General features: G+C 47.0%; 1 protein-coding gene across 1 annotated transcript; it reads left to right on the top strand.

Annotated features, from left to right (window-relative positions):
* Window positions 1–3,151: 3,151 nt before the first annotated feature.
* On the top strand, window positions 3,152–17,345 carry DDX23 (DEAD-box helicase 23). The gene is made up of 17 exons (XM_014850027.3): window positions 3,152–3,291; window positions 7,430–7,638; window positions 8,059–8,169; window positions 9,326–9,419; window positions 9,522–9,587; window positions 10,141–10,279; window positions 10,562–10,695; window positions 10,825–10,937; window positions 11,155–11,298; window positions 11,397–11,622; window positions 11,937–12,082; window positions 12,704–12,881; window positions 13,843–14,085; window positions 14,525–14,676; window positions 14,907–15,015; window positions 15,799–15,973; window positions 16,428–17,345. Exons 2-17 carry the CDS (start codon window positions 7,430–7,432, stop codon window positions 16,649–16,651), a joined length of 2,463 nt encoding a protein of 820 aa, XP_014705513.1. The 5' UTR covers window positions 3,152–3,291; the 3' UTR covers window positions 16,652–17,345.

The raw sequence follows: 17,345 nt of genomic DNA, 5'->3' as shown, positions 1-17,345 counted from the left end.
TTTTAGTTTCTTTCTGTTGCCTTTCGTCTTGATAGTGAAGAAAAAGCTGTCCCGGAGCCCTGTCTGTAGGTTGCAGAGGGCTGCGTCCACTGTTCCCTAGCACCTCCAACAGGATCTCCTCCCTTTCCCTCCACCCCGTCTCGTCCCTAACCCCACCTAAGTCCTACTAAGCCAGTGAAGAGCTCCTGAGCTGTTGAGCCGAGTTTTTCAACCTTGGGACTAATGAATTTTGGAGTAGATAATGCTTTGTCGTGGGGGCTGTCTTGTGCATTGGAAGATGTTTAGCATCATCCTGGCCTCTACCTTCTAGATGTCAGTAGCACCCCCCAGTTGTCACAACCAAAAACATCTCCAGATATTGCTAAATGTCCCCTGGGGCAAAATCACTCCTGGGTGAGAACCACTGCCCTAGAGAGCCTAGAGGAGAAAGACAAGGTTTAGTGACATCATTGATAGGGGAGGCAAGCTGCTGAGATCCCAACCCCTGCAGAGGGCGGACAGGCTGAAGCCAAGGTTGAGGGTAGGTTCCTGGGGTTCTGGTCTCCTGAATTCACATCTTTTGCTTTCTTGACCTTCCAATTCCATTGCTTGTTGATGGCAGCACAGGGGATGTAACGTCCCTTCTCTTCAGTGACTTATAGCTCTTTTTCCTAAGTTTCATAGTGCGCTAAAGATAAAAAGCTGCTATGTCTTGAGTACCATGTGCTCAGCACTGTGCTGAGAGCTTTACCCACATTATCACATTTAACCTCATAAAGGGTAATAGCTAACATTTGTTAAATGTCTGCTATGGGTCAAGGGTACCCATGAGTTTTTCATGTTATTTATTCTGTGATAACCCTGTGGGGTACTACCTACCTCATTTTACAGGCAAGGAAACTGAGGTTCAGAGAGATTAGTTAATGTGTCCAAGGTCACACAGCCAGAAAGTGGTAGAATCTGGATACAGATCCAGGTAACCTGGTTCCAGAACATGCACTTTTCACTGCTCTGCTATCCTATCCTGTGAGGCAAGTGGCATTATTATCCCTATTTTATAAATGAGGAAATAGGAAAGCCAGTGATGCCATATAACTTGCATGAGACCATTCTGCTAGTAAGTAATGGAGTCAGGATTCAAACTGGTTCTCAATGTTAAGTATAATCCCCATGGGCCCCTTATTGCTGGCTATGTGGTACCTAAATAGAAGACTCTACATATGGTCCTTACTAGAATATAGTCCCACTGTCTCCATCTCCAAACACGCATGTTTGTGAAAGAATTATCAGGGTAAGACAAAGAACGAGTATCCTTAAAGCTCAGTGTCTTCACGTGTCATGAGAGAGGCATGCACAAGTACTAGGGGAACTTTGCAACTATGAACTTGGACAAGCTTCATCACCTTTCTGGGTCTCAGTTTACTTATCTTTAAAGATGGCCAAGAGTGGTAACCTGGAAATAGGGAAACAGCATGGGCTCTGAGATTAAACGAACCTGGAGTTGAGTCCTTGCTCCACCCTTTTTTTGTTATTTTGAGGCAGATTACCCCTGAGCTAACATCTGCCATCAATCCTCCTCTTTTTGCTGGGGAAGACTGGCCCTGAGCTAAAATCTGAGCCCATCTTCCTCTATTTTGTATGGGATGCCTACCACAGGACGGCTTGACAAGCAGTGCATACATCTGCACCCAGGATCTGAAGCGGTGAACCCCGGGCCACCGAAGCGGAATGTGTGAACTTAACTGCTGCACCACCGGGCTGGCCCCTAGCTCTACTCTTTTAACGCACTTTGAAGGCATAATTAATCTTTCCGGGCCACAATCTCTGTATCAGTAAGGTGGAGATAATACTTATCTCATACTGTTATGAGAACTAAGTAAAATAAGTAAGCTAAGTGTCCAGCACAGAGTTGGGCACTTAGAAGATTCTCAGTAAATAGTGGCTGCAGCTCTTAAGGATTCCAGCCTACACTTTTGTCCGCTTGTTCCTTGAGGTTCCATTCTGTGAGTGGAGAGCCCTCCAGTGTTCATTGGGTGACTTACACCTAGCAGATTTCAGACATCCTTTCCCTTCAGTTCTGTCTGGGGAGCAGAAGTGGGCAGGCCAAAGGCTGCAGAGTTTTAAGAGCTGAAGGGTGCCTCTCCCAGGGTTACTCTGGGTCATTATGCGTGATGCTCAGGGCTTTAGGATTATTTGGGTCTATCCCGAGGAGTTGCTTGAGGAGAACTGAACACATATTCGGAGAGAAAAGCCAGACCTACAGCCATGTGGCACTGAAACCAAAAAGCTGATGATGGGAAAATGAGAAGGAAGGAGGCATTAGATACTTCCTAGTATCTATCTAAACCATCTTAGAAATGCCAAGGTTTTGGGGGTTCTTTGGGGTTTTGGGGGAGGAGGGGAGAATGATGAACTGTAAGACTAAAGAGAAACAAAGTGAACATACAATTTGGGGTAAAAGAGCTCAGTGGAGGCCTGAAGGGGGGGGACTAGGAGGAAGAAAGAAGCCAAAATATGGAGATAGCACAACTGGCCAGATTCCAAAGGGCATGAAAATGAGGAAGCCAGGGTTCTATGTGGACACCAGGGGACACCATCCCTCACAGAGGCCTTTGAAAGAATCCATCGTTTGGGCTCATTTTGAGTTGTCACAATAACTGAGTTCGTTAAGTTGTTACTGCGGGGCCAGGGTTGCTAAAATATCCTCCTAAACCTGGGATAGTCCCGCACAATGAACTGTCCCACGCTCACCGTGAAATACTTGGCTACTCCGGTATCCTAACCTTTAGTTTTTCCACCTGTAAAATGGGGCTAATAATCCATCTCACAGACTTTTTGTAAAAAACGCTTTTCCACAAACGGTAAAGTATTTGTTGCTGTTACTGCAGCTGCTAGTTTATAATTACGTGCTATTGATAGCTAAGGAAGCCCTTAAATTCCTCCGTTGTAAGCCACAGGCTATGATAGTCGTTAACTGCAGTTTCCAAGAAACTGATCCACGATGAGACAACCTTTTGAGAGAACCTTTTGAGGGACTCCAAACCACGGAAAACTCTTCCGCCTGCATAGACTCAAACGTTTGGCGAACCACAGTGCCCAGCAGACCCCGCGGCCTGGGGCCGGCGCTCGCGCCATGTATTCTGGGATTGGTAGTTCTCAGGCCCTCATTGTCAGACTGCCCCGACCAACACCGGGAACTCACCTTCCCAGCTTGCCGCGCGCCCAGGGGTGCAGCTCGGCGACCAGGAAACGGGAAAAATGGCGACTGGTCGGCGACGTTGAGGCCGCGTTGGGCGGTTCAGACTCAGAGTGGTGAGTCCGGGGCGGTGGAAGCGGTTCCCACGAGCTTGCAGAGAGGGCGAGAGTGGGGCCACTTGCGATGGCCCTTGCCTCCAGCACGAGGCGGGGAAGAACGCTTTAGGGAAGGGGCACAATCTCGGAAAGCTTTGGCAGGCAGGAGCGAAGGGGTGCGGGCCCCAGGGGGTAACATTGGCTCCTGGGGGCACAGTCCAGGTCCCAGGACAATGTTACGTGCCAGACCTTTGCCCATGGGCACAGCACCTGTGATACCCCCAGTTTGACCTTATTCCTTCATGTTTCAAGTAACCCTTGCGGCAGCCAAACTGGAACTCTGGCTTTTCTCCCAGAACCAGTCATGCTTTCCCGCCTCTGTGCCTCTTATATTATTTCTTTTGCCGGGAATGACTCCTTTTCTACACCCGCAATTACACGTCTTCAAATTCTACCTATACTTAAATGTTCAAGAGCCAGTTCCTCTACAGATCTTTCCAAATCCCCTTTTACAAATGAAAGGACACTTCTTTTTTGAACTCATAGTGAACTTCATCTGAGCCTTCATCCTGGTATGTGTCTCATACCTTCTCTTGTTCTGTAATATTCCTTTGGACAGGATCTTCCTTTTGTAAATCACGTAGCGCCTAGCACGGTTCCTTGTATATAGTGGATGCTTGGTAAATACTTAACTGAATGAAAAAAAGAATCTGCTCTCGCCCTACAAGAACTGAAGAACTCAAAGTTCTGGAGATTTGCAAGGAAGGCTGCTGGGAAGCAATGGCCAGAGTGGGCCATTGTAATAAGTAGAACCTATAATAAAAGTTGCCTATATTTACTGTCTTCTTATTCTCACTTCTCTCTTCTTAAGTTATTCCAGTCAGGCTTCTATTCCCACCATGCTATGGAAACAGCTCTTGTCAAGGTCACCAACCATCTCCATTTTTCCAAATGCAAGGGTCACTCCTCTCTCTCTTAGTCTTTCTCCACTTGACACAGTTAACCACTCCCTCCTTGAAATACGTTGTTGCCTTCTGAGATGCCAGACTTTACTTTTTTTCCTCCTGTCTCACTGGCTTTTGCTTTTCCCATCTTTTTCTCTGGCTCCTCCTGTGCCTGACCTCTAAATGTTATAGTGTTCCGGAGCTCAATCCTGGGTCTTCTTCTCTTCTATTTTCTTTTTTTAACTATCCTGCCTACTTAGGTAATATCATTTAGTGTCTTACGGCTTTAAAAGCCATGTATATAATCATGACTCAAATTTTTGTCTCCAGGCTCTCTCTCCTGAGTTCCAGAATTGTGTTTTCAGCTGCCTTCTTGAAATCTCTGCTTGGCTTTCTTATTGACATCTTACAAACTTGGGCAAAATGAAACTTTTGATTTCCTCCTAAATCTGTTCCTTCCCCAGTCTTCTCTGGTCACTAATGGCACCATGAACCATAGGTTGGTCAAACCATAAATTTAGGAGCTTTGTGTCCGCCCTTTCCCTTCTCCCTTTGTCATTCCTCTCAGCTTTGCCTCCAAAGTATACCCTGAAGCTGTCTACTTCTTTTCATCTCTGTTGCCACTTTCCTAGAACAAGCCACTGTCACCGCTTGGCTAGACTCCTTTTTTTTTTTAAAGATTTTATTTTTTTCCTTTTTCTCCCCAAAGCACTACCCCGCCCCGTACATAGTTGTATATTCTTCATTGTGGGTTCTTCTAGTTCTGGCATGTGGGACGCCGCCTCAGCGTGGCTTGATGAGCAGTGCCGTGTCTGTACCCGGGATTCGAACCAACGAAACACTGGGCTGCCTGCAGCGGAGCACGCTAACTCAACCACTCGGCCACAGGGCCAGCCCCTAGACTTCTATAATAGCATTCTCAGTGGTTCTGTTTCCACTCTTGCCTCCCCGCTGTAAATTTTCTCAAGTCACCAAAGTAACTCTTTAAAAACGTAAAATTAGATCATATCACTTCCTGTTTCACACCTTTTTTTCTAAGGTTCCCGTTTCAGTTAGATAAAAATCCAAGTTCCTTTACCGTAGCTTAAAACACATTTCCATGATCTGACTCCTGCTTACCTCCCTGAACTCATCTTGAATCAGTCTTCCCCCTCAGCCACACAAGTCTGTTTTTAATTGGCAAACATACTAAGCTAGTTCCTGCCCCAGTGCCTTAACTCTTGCTGTACCTTCTATCCAGTAAGTTCTTTTCTCTGATCTTTGCAGGCTCTCTCTCTCACCATTCAAATCTCAGCTTACATGTCATCTAAGAAATTCTTTCCTGAGCCCTCTATCCCTCTACCCCTCCCCATCATATCACCCAGTTTTATTCTTTTCATTAGCGCTCAATACTGTTTGAAATTCTCTTATTTTTCTGCTTGTTATCTGCTTCACTGGAATCTAAACATTATGAGATCAGAGACTTTGTTTTGTTTACTGCTATATCTCTAGTATGTAGAACAGTTTCTGGCATCTACCAGGTGCTGATTGAATATTTGTTGAAAGAATGAATGATATCCAGGATGCTTTATAGAGAAGATGGCCTTTCTTCGGGATTGTTTTCTTAGGGCTATAAGTGGAAGAGACGTAAGTATAATTTCCACGTGTTATGCGTGATGTACTGACACAGAACATTCAGTCATTTCTCAGGCAGTTGTGAGATAAAATGGATTGTCTCTACCTTTTGAAAGTGCTACTTGTTCATTTTTCTTTTCTTTATACATTCTCCTGTCTCAAAGATATATGGCAGGAAATTACATGGGAAAGGGGGATTGTAAGCTAAGGCTTAGGGAACAGATATTCCAGCTGAACCATTTGGGGATAAAATGAGTTGTGTGAAATGTATCCCAAATCTTAGGGGTGGTAATGATGATGCTGCTGCTGCTGATGATGGCTGGGGGAGGGCCCAGAGGCAGATTCAGACTGGCTGTCATTTTAGATCCTGGCTGAAGGAGATTTTTATAGTCTGAAGGACAATTGACAGTGTGGCATGGTGTTCAGTGTCCCAGGCAGGTGGGGAACAGAACAAATTCCTGCTCAAACCTTTTATGGGACTAGGTGTTGATCAAGGCTGTGAAAACCTGAGCAGGGAAAGTCAGTCAGAATGTGTATGACCTCTAGTTTTTGTTGCATTTCTTTCTTTCTTTTTATTCTGAAATAATTATATATTCAGAGGAAGTTGCAAAAAAGTACATGGAAGTCCTTTGTATCCTTCACCAAGTTTTTCCCATTGCATAACTAGAAGTACATTTTTTTCCAATGATTGGAAGTAAATTAATAATACTAGAACACAGGTATTTTTATTTATTTATTTATTTTTGCTGGGAAAGATTTGCCCTGAGCTAACATCTGTTGCCAATCTTCTCTCTCTCTTTTTTTTCTTCCCCAAAGCTCCAAAGTAGAATATACAACTTAGAATAGTTACATATTCTACTTGTAAGTCCTTCTAGTTCTTCTGTGTGAGCTGCCACCACAGCATGGCTACTCACAGATGAGTGGTGTGGTTCTGCACCTGGGAACTGAACTCGGGCCACTGAAGCAGAGAGTGCCAAACTTTAACCACTAGGCCATCAGGGCTGACTCCATTTTCTTTTTAATCTGAGCAGTAAAAGTGAATTTGTTTTTCCATTTAAATTTGGCTTTTCCTCAGGGTGCTGATTATAATCCCAAATCTCGAAGTTAAACTTTTTTTCCTCTCTTTTAAGCTCTGTTTATGAGCTCAAGACAACTTTTCTTCCTGAGATGTATATGTATTGACTTAGCCTGGTGGGCTGGCAGACCTAATAGACTCCTAAGATAAGCAATACAGGATGTTTCTAGAGAAAGCTACAACACTATTCGTTCGCTAACATTGCTTTTATAGTCTAATTATAAAAATGAGGTGTATTCATTGTATACTTATAGAAATGAATATATACAAAAAGGAATCACAGAGAGAGTGTAGTATAGTGAGCAGGAGTGGGCCTCTGGTGCTGGACTGCCTGGGACCCTCCCACTTAGCACTTGTTTGCCCTTAGGCAAGTAACTTTATATACTTGAGCTTCAGTTTCCTTGTCTCTAACGTAGGCATACCACTATATCTACCTCAGAGGGTTGTTTTGAGATTAAGTGAATTATATATAAACAGTTTAGAGCACTAACTAGTACATTGTAAGTACTTCTCTTACCCATGACAGATGGCAGGAGAGCTGGCTGACAAGAAGGAGCGTGATGTATCACCTTCCAAGGAGGAAAGGAAGCGATCTCGAACTCCTGACAGAGAGCGGGATAGAGACCGGGACCGGAAGTCTTCCCCATCTAAAGATAGGAAGCGGCATCGTTCGAGGGATAGGCGTAGAGGAGGCAGCCGTTCTCGCTCCCGTTCCCGTTCCAAGTCTACAGAAAGGTAAAGTAACTTTGTATGTCTTTCACAGGGGAAGGGAGAGTATGTTTCAGACGTCTTCATTCCTGGTTCCGCTGATGTCTTCAGTATTAGGACATTAGACTTCCATACATTTCTCTACACCTAGTAACCCAGTGACTCTTAAAGGTTAAGAGGGACCTTGTAAGCTGAAGGTCCAGATGATCGAGGAAGACACTTCATCTGTTCATATAGCCCATGGTCTATCATTGCCGTTAACATTTAGCAGTATAACTCTGAGCTTATGACCTTCTTAGAATTCCCTCATAACTTCCCCAGGAAACACATTCCCCAATTTGTAAAATATTGCTTGGGGGAGAAAAGAACATGAGAACCTTCTTAGGGCAGCAGTGAAACAGGGTATTCTGGAAACATCAAGTGATTTCTTAAATGTGCTGTCTTCAGAGACCGACGGCACAAAGAACGAGAACGAGATAAGGAGCGAGATCGGAATAAGAAGGACCGAGATCGGGATAAGGATGGGCACAGACGGGACAAGGACCGGAAACGATCCAGGTACCTGAGGGAATGGGAATGGACTTTAAGGGAATGTTCCATCTCTTCCTCTCTGCATCTGAGCTGGCTCAGCTTTGTAGCAAAGTAAATTTTTCTTAGTGGATCCTATTGGTAGTTACTGCAGAGCTGTCTGTTTTAGAAAGCACGTGTCTCCTTTAGAAAGTAGAGCCAGTTAATAAAGTCACAACCCTTTGGGGGTCAACTTGTTCTTAGAATTTAGAAATTAGTTTGAAAAGGTTACCAGCCTACAAAACGTTCCTTTACCTCCATCAGACCATTTAGTTTTCTACCCAGGATATACAATATATATTTGTTGGGATAGCTTAATACCTCTGTATCTTGATCTCTTTCTTCTGGAAACTTTCTATGCAAAGTTTTTATTAGGCCTTGAATGTGTAGGTTAGAATTCAGGGCAAAGGACAGAATTCTCCTAACACACGCAGTGGGTTGTTTGAGATCTCTTGTAGATTAAGCTTATAGCAGATGTGGGGAAAGGATTGCTGCAACTGGTAGGAGGGAAAATGAGAGGGGGTGGCATACATAGCAGTATCTGGGAAGGGTGTGTGTGGGTGGCCTGTAGGCTAAAATCATTGTGTGTTATAAAGTTACGCAGGATTTTTTTCAACGTGCAACTGCTATTTGGAGGAAATTTCTTTTTTTTTTTAAAGATTGTATTTTTCCTTTTTCTCCCCAAAGCCCTCCGGTACATAGTTGTGTATCTTTAGTTGTGGGTCCTTCTAGTTGTGGCATGTGGGACGCTGCCTCAGCATGGCCTGATGAGCAGTGCCATGTCTGTGCCCAGGATTCGAACCCTGGGCCGCCGAAGTGGAGCGCGCAAACTCAACCACTTGGCCACAGGGCCAACCCCTGGAGGAAATATTTTTGATGGCAGTAGTGAAGACCCACTTCCCAGAAGAGATAAGTCTCAGAAAAAGAGATTCAGATAGAATGGGGCCAAGACAAGTCCATCATTAGATTTCAGAGTAGGCAGAGTGATCATGTCTGCAAAGGGAGCTTCAGGACATGATGGATGACTAGGGGCCAGTCTTGTTGAGGCACGGGAAAACTTCCATCCTCTTTTTGGGGCTCAGCCTGAACCTCATCAAGGGCTTGGGTAAGACGGTGATATGGACTCTTCTTGTTCCTTTGCTAAAAGTTTATCTCCTGGCCGAGGAAAAGACTTTAAATCTCGGAAAGACAGAGACTCTAAGAAGGATGAAGAGGATGAACATGGTGATAAGAAGCCTAAGGTAAAGGAGAGGAAGGATTTTCTCGTCTTCCTCTTCAATTCAAGCCCAGTGTTGTTGATCTTCAAAGGAAGAGAGCCTTTATGGACTGTGTTTTATCTTCAGGCCCAGCCGTTGTCTCTGGAGGAACTTCTGGCCAAGAAAAAGGCTGAAGAAGAAGCTGAAGCTAAGGTAAGAACTTGAGGGTCTGTATTAATTAGTTGGCTAGGGCTCCCAGAACAGGACACCACAGACTGAGTGACTTAGCCAACAGAAAATAATTTTCTCACCATTCTGGAGGCTAGAATCTGAGATCAGTGTCAGTAGGGTTGTTTCTTGAGAGGCCTTTCTCCTTGGCTAGTAGATGGATGTCTTCTCTCTCTTCACATGGTCTTCCCTGTGTGTGTGCATCCCTGATGTCTCTCTGTGTGTCCAAATTCTCTTCTTATAAGGACACCAGTGAGATTGGATTAGGGCCCACCCTAAGAGCTTTATTTTACCTTAATCATCTCTTTAAAGGCTCTGTCTCCAAATACAGTCATGTTCTGAGGTACTGGGGGTTAGGGTTTCAACATATTTTGAGGGGGAGGGGGACCCATAACAGAGTCCAAGGCCTATTGGTGTTTTTCCTTAGCAGGTTTAATGCCTGAGCAAATATGTTTGGACTCCCTGCCATCTCCCCATCAGTGACGTGATTATACCATGCTCCCAGATCCTTTGTTTACATTTGTAATCTATTTTGTAGCCCAAGTTCCTCTCCAAAGCAGAACGAGAGGCCGAAGCCCTAAAGCGACGGCAGCAGGAGGTCGAGGAGCGGCAGAGGATGCTTGAAGAAGAGAGGAAGAAAAGAAAACAATTCCAGGACTTGGGCAGGAAAATGTTGGGTTCGTTTTCCTACCCAGGGTAGCCCCTCAATGGGGTCAGAAAAAGCGAGATGGGATTGTAGTGTCATTCAGGAGAGCTAGAAACCTGTTTGCTCTGGAATTTGGAAGAGGGAAGGAAGGGGGAAGTATATGAGAAAAATACCTTTCTGTTAGGTCTTCATTTGCCTTGTATCATAAACCTCCCCATTTTTTTCTTATTTGGTGTCCATTGTCTGGATCCCCCTGGGTCCTCTTTTTTCTTCCACTGAGCTCTTCTGCAGCTTTGCTTTCTTTGGTCTGCAGAAGACCCTCAGGAACGGGAGCGTCGGGAACGCAGGGAGAGGATGGAGCGGGAGACCAATGGAAATGAGGATGAGGAAGGGCGGCAGAAGATCCGGGAGGAGAAGGACAAGAGCAAGGAGCTGCATGCCATTAAGGTGCAGGCCTTGGCTCTCTTCACTTCCCCCGACACACAACAATGAGGCTTAGTTATTTGGCCATTCTGATCTCTGTATGTGGGGTTTGGGTCTTGATCTTGATGGGTTTTGTATTCTCTCCCTGGGCAGGAGCGTTACCTGGGCGGCATCAAGAAGCGGCGCCGAACGAGGCATCTCAATGATCGCAAGTTTGTCTTTGAGTGGGATGCATCTGAGGACACATCCATCGACTACAACCCACTGTGAGTGGCTTTGGGCCTTAACTAGAGAGAACCAGTGACTACAGAGATGTTAGTGAGATAAGCTGAGATGAGGGAAACTAGTAAACCAGTAGTCTGCCAGCCCTCTGGGTGAGGAAGGACCCTGGCCAGGAAGGGGAACTGGTACATATTGGCAGTCTGCCCTTCCCTCCTGCTGTAACAACTCCTTTCTTTTTTTCTTCCTCTCTCTCAATCCCAGGTACAAAGAACGGCACCAAGTGCAGCTGTTGGGGCGAGGCTTCATTGCAGGCATTGACCTAAAGCAGCAGAAACGAGAGCAGTCACGTTTCTATGGAGACCTGATGGAGAAGAGGCGGACACTGGAAGAAAAGGAGCAAGAGGAGTATGTGCTCAGGGCTAGGGGTGATTGGGCAGAGCCTAGAGTCTATAGGAAGGAGATGAGGGAGACCGATCCCACTTATTCCTCCTGTTCTGCTCCAGGGCGAGACTCCGCAAACTTCGTAAGAAGGAAGCCAAGCAGCGCTGGGATGATCGACATTGGTCCCAGAAGAAATTAGATGAGATGACAGACAGGGACTGGCGCATCTTCCGCGAGGACTACAGCATCACCACCAAAGGTGGCAAGATCCCCAATCCCATCCGATCCTGGAAAGACTCTTCCCTGCCCCCACACATCTTGGAGGTCATTGATAAATGTGGCTACAAGGTAAGGAGGGGCAGATTGGTCCAGAAGACTTGACGTATTCCTACGTCCTAGGGGGTACAAACTTAACTTGGGAACAGAGAACTTTGTTCCTTGCCTATTCGGTGCCTTCTCTGCCAGTGGGTACCAAGATGACATTGTCTGTCACTTTCTGATGGAAGTATTGGCCTTTGGTGATTGTGTTTCTTCTTGGGTCCCCATTCCTGTTTGCTGTGCTTAATGTCCTCCTGTCGTCCTAGCATATGTGCCCACTCTGTCAGCAGTAGCCCAGGTAGTATAATTCTGCCTGGTCTCTTACTCTCTCTGCATCACTGCAGGAACCAACACCTATCCAGCGTCAGGCAATTCCCATTGGGCTACAGAATCGTGACATCATTGGTGTGGCTGAGACTGGCAGCGGCAAGACAGCAGCCTTCCTCATCCCGTTGCTGGTCTGGATCACCACTCTTCCCAAAATTGACAGGTGGGGTCAGTTGACACCAGTTGGAGTGGGTTTGACTGCGTAGGAAAGGTGGAAGTGACCAATGAGTATTTGGTTTTCTTTTTAAGTCAATAATCAGAAGCCCCTTCTTTAGTTTGGGTCAGATATTAGGGAATGAGTGGATGATGATATCAACAAAGTGTGTCATTTTTATTGTTGGCAAGGACCACTCCCTGGAGAACTTGGGTGTTCTGGAGTCTCTGATTTTTTTTTTTTTTTTGAGGAAGATTAGCCCTGAGCTAACATCTGCTGCCAATCAATCCTCCTCTTTTTGCTGAGGAAGACTGGCCTTGAGCTAACATCCGTGCCCATCTTCCTCTACTTTGTATGTGGGAGGCCTACCACAGCATGGCTTGCCAAGCAGTGCCGTGTCCACACCCAGGATCTGAACTGGCGAATCCCGGGCTGCTGAAGCGGAATGTGCGCACTTAATCACTGTGCCATTGGGCCAGCCCCTGGAGTCTCTGATTTTTAAAGGAGATCATTGCATCCTTTTCCCACCACCCTCTCCGTTCATGTAGCTGCCCTTAATTTGTCTTTGCCTGTTTGTGGTTGGATGAGAACCAAAGCTCATGAAACTGTGGGATGCCCCATTTACCACAGGATCGAAGAGTCAGACCAGGGCCCTTATGCCATCATCCTGGCCCCCACCCGTGAATTGGCTCAGCAGATTGAGGAAGAGACCATCAAGTTTGGGAAGCCACTGGGCATCCGCACTGTGGCTGTCATTGGCGGCATCTCCAGAGAAGACCAGGGCTTCCGTTTGCGCATGGGTTGTGAGGTTTGTTCACCCAGCCAGTAGCAAACCCACCATTTGGGCAGGTGCTGTTCTGGGGCTCTGTTTCTAGTTTCTGCCATAGATGTACAGTCAAATGAGGAAAAGGGCTGGTTTAGATGTATCTGCTATTATTCTTGACAACTTCTGCACCAGGGATTGTCCTGTGCACATCATTATTTCTCACAACAAACATATGAGAGGAGGTGGTGGTATCTCCATTTTACAGATGAAGCTTAGGCTCAGGTTAGTAACTTATCAAAATCACACACAGCTGGTGGTGGGCAGAGCTGCATTTCATAACCAAAGCCTGTGCTCTTTTTTTTAAAGATTTTATTTTTCCTTTTTCTCCCCAAAGACCCTCGATACATAGTTGGGTATTTTTAGTTGTGGGTCCTTCCAGTTGTGGCATGTGGGATGCTGCCTCAGCATGGCTTGATGAGCGGTGCCACATCCACGCCCAGGATCCGAACTGGCGAAACCCTGGGCCGCCAAAGCGGAGCGCGTGAACTTAACCACTCGGCCATGGGGCCGGCCCCCAAAGCCTGTGCTCTTAATCACTCTGCCAGACCATGTCATTGACTTTGTGTGCTGCCTTCTTCTCAGGAGAGGGGAGGAGAGCTTTTTACCAGAAGTCTGCTGTAGAAATTGAGTCTTCTTAGGGTAATCCTTTTATAAAACACCCTCCACAGTATCCCTTAGTCTCTCTTTCATCTAAGAAAATTCATTTTGATTTTGCCTCCTCTGTATAACCCCTGGACCTTACTCAGAGACCGCATTCATTCCTGAAAAACTCCAAGGTAGCAACAAGTGACTTCACGCCAGTTCTCAGGAACCTTCCTTGCCAAACATAACTAGAGGTTGGGATCCAAGTTCCTTAGCGTTGCCCAAGTAGGTGGGTGGTTCACAGGAGGGAGAAGAAAGGAGTAGTTGCTGGGGCTGCATATGATTCCACTGTACCCCCTAGATCGTGATTGCTACCCCGGGACGTCTGATTGATGTGCTGGAGAACCGCTACCTGGTGCTGAGCCGCTGTACCTATGTGGTTCTGGATGAGGCAGATAGGATGATTGACATGGGCTTTGAGCCAGATGTCCAGAAGATCCTGGAGCACATGCCTGTCAGCAACCAGAAGCCAGACACCGATGAAGCTGAGGACCCTGAGAAGATGTTGGCCAACTTTGAGTCAGGAAAACATAAATACCGCCAAGTAAGGCTGCTTTCCCTATACTGGGAAAAGTTGGGCAAGTTGCCAAACCATCTCTAGGGCCCTCCTTGTCCTAGGTGGGCCCAGAGTACATGTTTCCAGAATGGTGAGGCATGCCTAGGTGCATCCTTCTCACAGTCCTAGCAGTGTAGCCGTTTAGCTTAGCCATGGAAAAATGATTCCAAAGAGTCATACTACTACCCACCATAGGTGCTAGAAAATGCTCTCAGCCCTCCTGTCATCGTAAGATGTAAAATATAAAGTATCTTGATGAACAGGTACTGAGGAGAGAAATGGGAAGGCAAAGGATACTATTTCTTAAGGTGATGGCTGTCAAAACTTACACCAAGGCTCATTTTAGATTCTTTAGCCTGGGCTGTGCTGCCTGTGGGATATGTGATGTGTCTGCCTGGGTCCAGGGCTGAGCCTCCTGTTTTCATAGACAGTCATGTTCACGGCCACCATGCCCCCAGCGGTGGAGCGTCTTGCCCGGAGCTATCTTCGGCGACCTGCTGTGGTGTACATTGGCTCGGCAGGCAAGCCCCATGAACGTGTGGAACAGAAGGTCTTCCTCATGTCAGAGTCAGAAAAGAGGTATGGGGGCAGCGGAGACGAGGGAAACGAGATGGAGAAGGACCTTTTTTCAATGGGGTGGTGGCTGGAGGGCGATTGTTCTGCTGTGTTGAAGAGCTTCTGTTTTCTCATTCAGGGTGCCATGGGCACTGAAGATCCTGGAATTGGTGTTCATAGGTCAGGGTTGGGCATTTCACTTGGAGTGGGAGGTGGTAGGCATCTCATTTTTATCTTCTTCCTCTTCTCCCCAGGAAAAAGCTGCTGGCAATCTTGGAGCAAGGCTTTGATCCGCCCATCATTATTTTTGTCAATCAGAAGAAGGGCTGCGACGTTTTGGCCAAATCCCTGGAGAAGATGGGGGTGTGTCTGGCAGGGGAGAGCGAAGTCTGGTCTCTTTGGTGCTGTTTCCTGAGACTAGAGTGGTCTCCTAGTCTCCTGCGTTGAATTCTCAACCATTCTTGAACCTCTCCAGTATTCCACAATTCAGGGCCTGAGGGAAAAGCGTGGTTTGATGGGGACAAGGAGGACTGGTCAATTGCTGAGACTCCCTGTCCATTCCAGCAGTGCCAGCCAGAAGTGGTTGTGTCTTCCTCCAAATAGGCTAGGGCCAAGGAGAGGTTTTGAGACATATCCTGGCAGGATCTGACTATGATGAATAGAGTGGGTCAGAGTTTTCGTGTCTATGTTTGGGAGAGGGGATGATGTGGTTAGGAGGAGATGCTGGTGATCAGTGTCCTTGGCTCCTGATACTGGTGTTTGAGGGGAAGGGTGTGTCCTCTCCACTCAGTGCTTAAACTTCCTTACACTTCTGGCCCCTGCTTTCCACCCTCATCTCTCACCCTCACTCTCTGCTTCTCATCTATCTGGTTGCACATCTCACCCCTGATTGCTTTACCTTTGGCCTTGCCCAGTCTGTCCCTGCCTCACCATCCTCCACTATGTTCTCTCCTGTCCCTTTCTTCAGCTCACCTCTTCTCTCCTTACTTCCAGTTGCATTTTGCATTCATTCTTTCTCTGCCTCCTCCCTGTCTCCTCCTCCCCTGTTGCTCTCTGCAAGCCCTGCTCTCTGGCCCTACTCCCTCTTCACTTCTGTGTCTTCCCCGATCCCATTGCTCTGTCTTCACCTCACCATTCTTCCAACAGTACAATGCTTGTACACTGCATGGTGGAAAAGGCCAGGAGCAGCGAGAGTTTGCACTGTCCAACCTCAAGGCTGGGGCCAAGGATATTTTGGTGGCTACAGATGTGGCGGGTCGTGGTATCGACATCCAAGACGTGTCCATGGTTGTCAACTATGATATGGCCAAAAATATTGAAGGTAAGTCCAGGGGAAAGCAGTTTCAATCCAGCTAAAGAGAGACTCCTTGTCTCTTTCCACTTGAAGTTGTGGCACTGCACTGCACTGTTGCCGCCATGTCCCCGAGCTCCGAATCTAAGATTGCTTGTCCCAATGAGAAGAGCTTCTGCCCTTTATCTCACCTGGGTTTCTTATCCCAGCACCTGGGACAGCCCTCTGTCCTCAGGATGTGGAGAAGAATGGAGCCAGGCCACTCTCAGTCTTAGGGTCATAGGATGACCCCCATAAATGCTAGTAGTGGGGAGACAGACCCCAGTGGAGAGCATGTGGGCACTAGAGGTTCAGGCAGCACGAGCTCATATACTGCCCTTGGAGGTGTAGTGGGGAGGAGGATGCCTTAGAAAGCGGAGATTCCGACAGTGCCCACCAGGGCATCTGGCCTGGTGCCGTAAATGACATTCCTTTCCCTCCCCAGATTATATCCACCGCATTGGCCGCACAGGACGAGCAGGCAAGAGTGGTGTGGCCATCACCTTCCTCACCAAAGAGGACTCTGCTGTATTCTATGAGCTGAAGCAAGCCATCCTGGAGAGCCCAGTGTCCTCCTGCCCCCCGGAGCTAGCCAACCACCCAGATGCCCAGCACAAGCCAGGCACCATCCTCACCAAGAAGCGCCGGGAAGAGACCATCTTTGCCTGACGCAGCACTCTCCCACAGGTTTAAGGACATGCTCTGAAGCCTATTCTTCAGGACCCTCACATCTCTCTTTCCAGGTCCTCACTCTTGGCTTATGGGGGCTTGGGAAACAATCAGACTCCCTGGCCTAGACCCTCAGGTCTGATGGCCTGAGTGTGGGGCTGCAGACGGAGCGGAAGCTGCTATAGGAGGCAGGGAGAACAAATTACCACAGAGTTTGGCCCAGCTCTGCCTCTCTGGCGGGCTTTGGGATTGCATTGGGCCATCGGCTCTTGCCAATTAGGGGGGCAGCCAATTGGCATTGCCTCCCAGACTGAACAAAAACCCAGCAGCCGGATGGGACTTCTTTGGCAGACTTGACTGCGTAGCTGCAGCAAAGTCATTGCCCTAGATGACCCAGGGGATCTGGCACTGTGAGGATTATGGACCTTGGACTCTTATTGTCATTTTGACAGCTGTTTGCCCATTTGGATTATAAAACAAGTTGAAAGCCTTGTTTAGAGCTGTGCACGGCCCCTGTGCCAAGGGGTGCTGTGCACTCTAGGCATCCCTCACCCAGGGACTTTTTTTAGTAGATGTGGGGACAGGGTGAGCTGGCTGTGTCCATCTTTAAGTCACTGAGTGAAATTTCTGTTTTCTATTCTCTGAGAAGATGAGTTTGTATGTTCTGAGAATAAATACATGAATATTAAGGCTG

Source organism: Equus asinus, chromosome 22 (assembly GCF_041296235.1).
Source record: "Equus asinus isolate D_3611 breed Donkey chromosome 22, EquAss-T2T_v2, whole genome shotgun sequence".
Lineage (NCBI taxonomy): Eukaryota > Metazoa > Chordata > Mammalia > Perissodactyla > Equidae > Equus > Equus asinus.
Note: the sequence above shows the minus strand (reverse complement) of the source record. Positions and strands in the feature narration are given on the sequence as shown.

Excerpts from the sequence above, each read along its gene's own strand:
- DDX23 (XM_014850027.3), top strand. The coding sequence starts at position 7,430 with ATGGCAGGAGAGCTGGCTGACAAGAAGGAGCGTGATGTATCACCTTCC. Across the intron at positions 8,170-9,325 it reads AAGGACCGGAAACGATCCAG|TTTATCTCCTGGCCGAGGAA; the intron begins GTACCTGAGGGA and ends CTTTGCTAAAAG. Across the intron at positions 15,016-15,798 it reads AATCCCTGGAGAAGATGGGG|TACAATGCTTGTACACTGCA; the intron begins GTGTGTCTGGCA and ends TTCTTCCAACAG.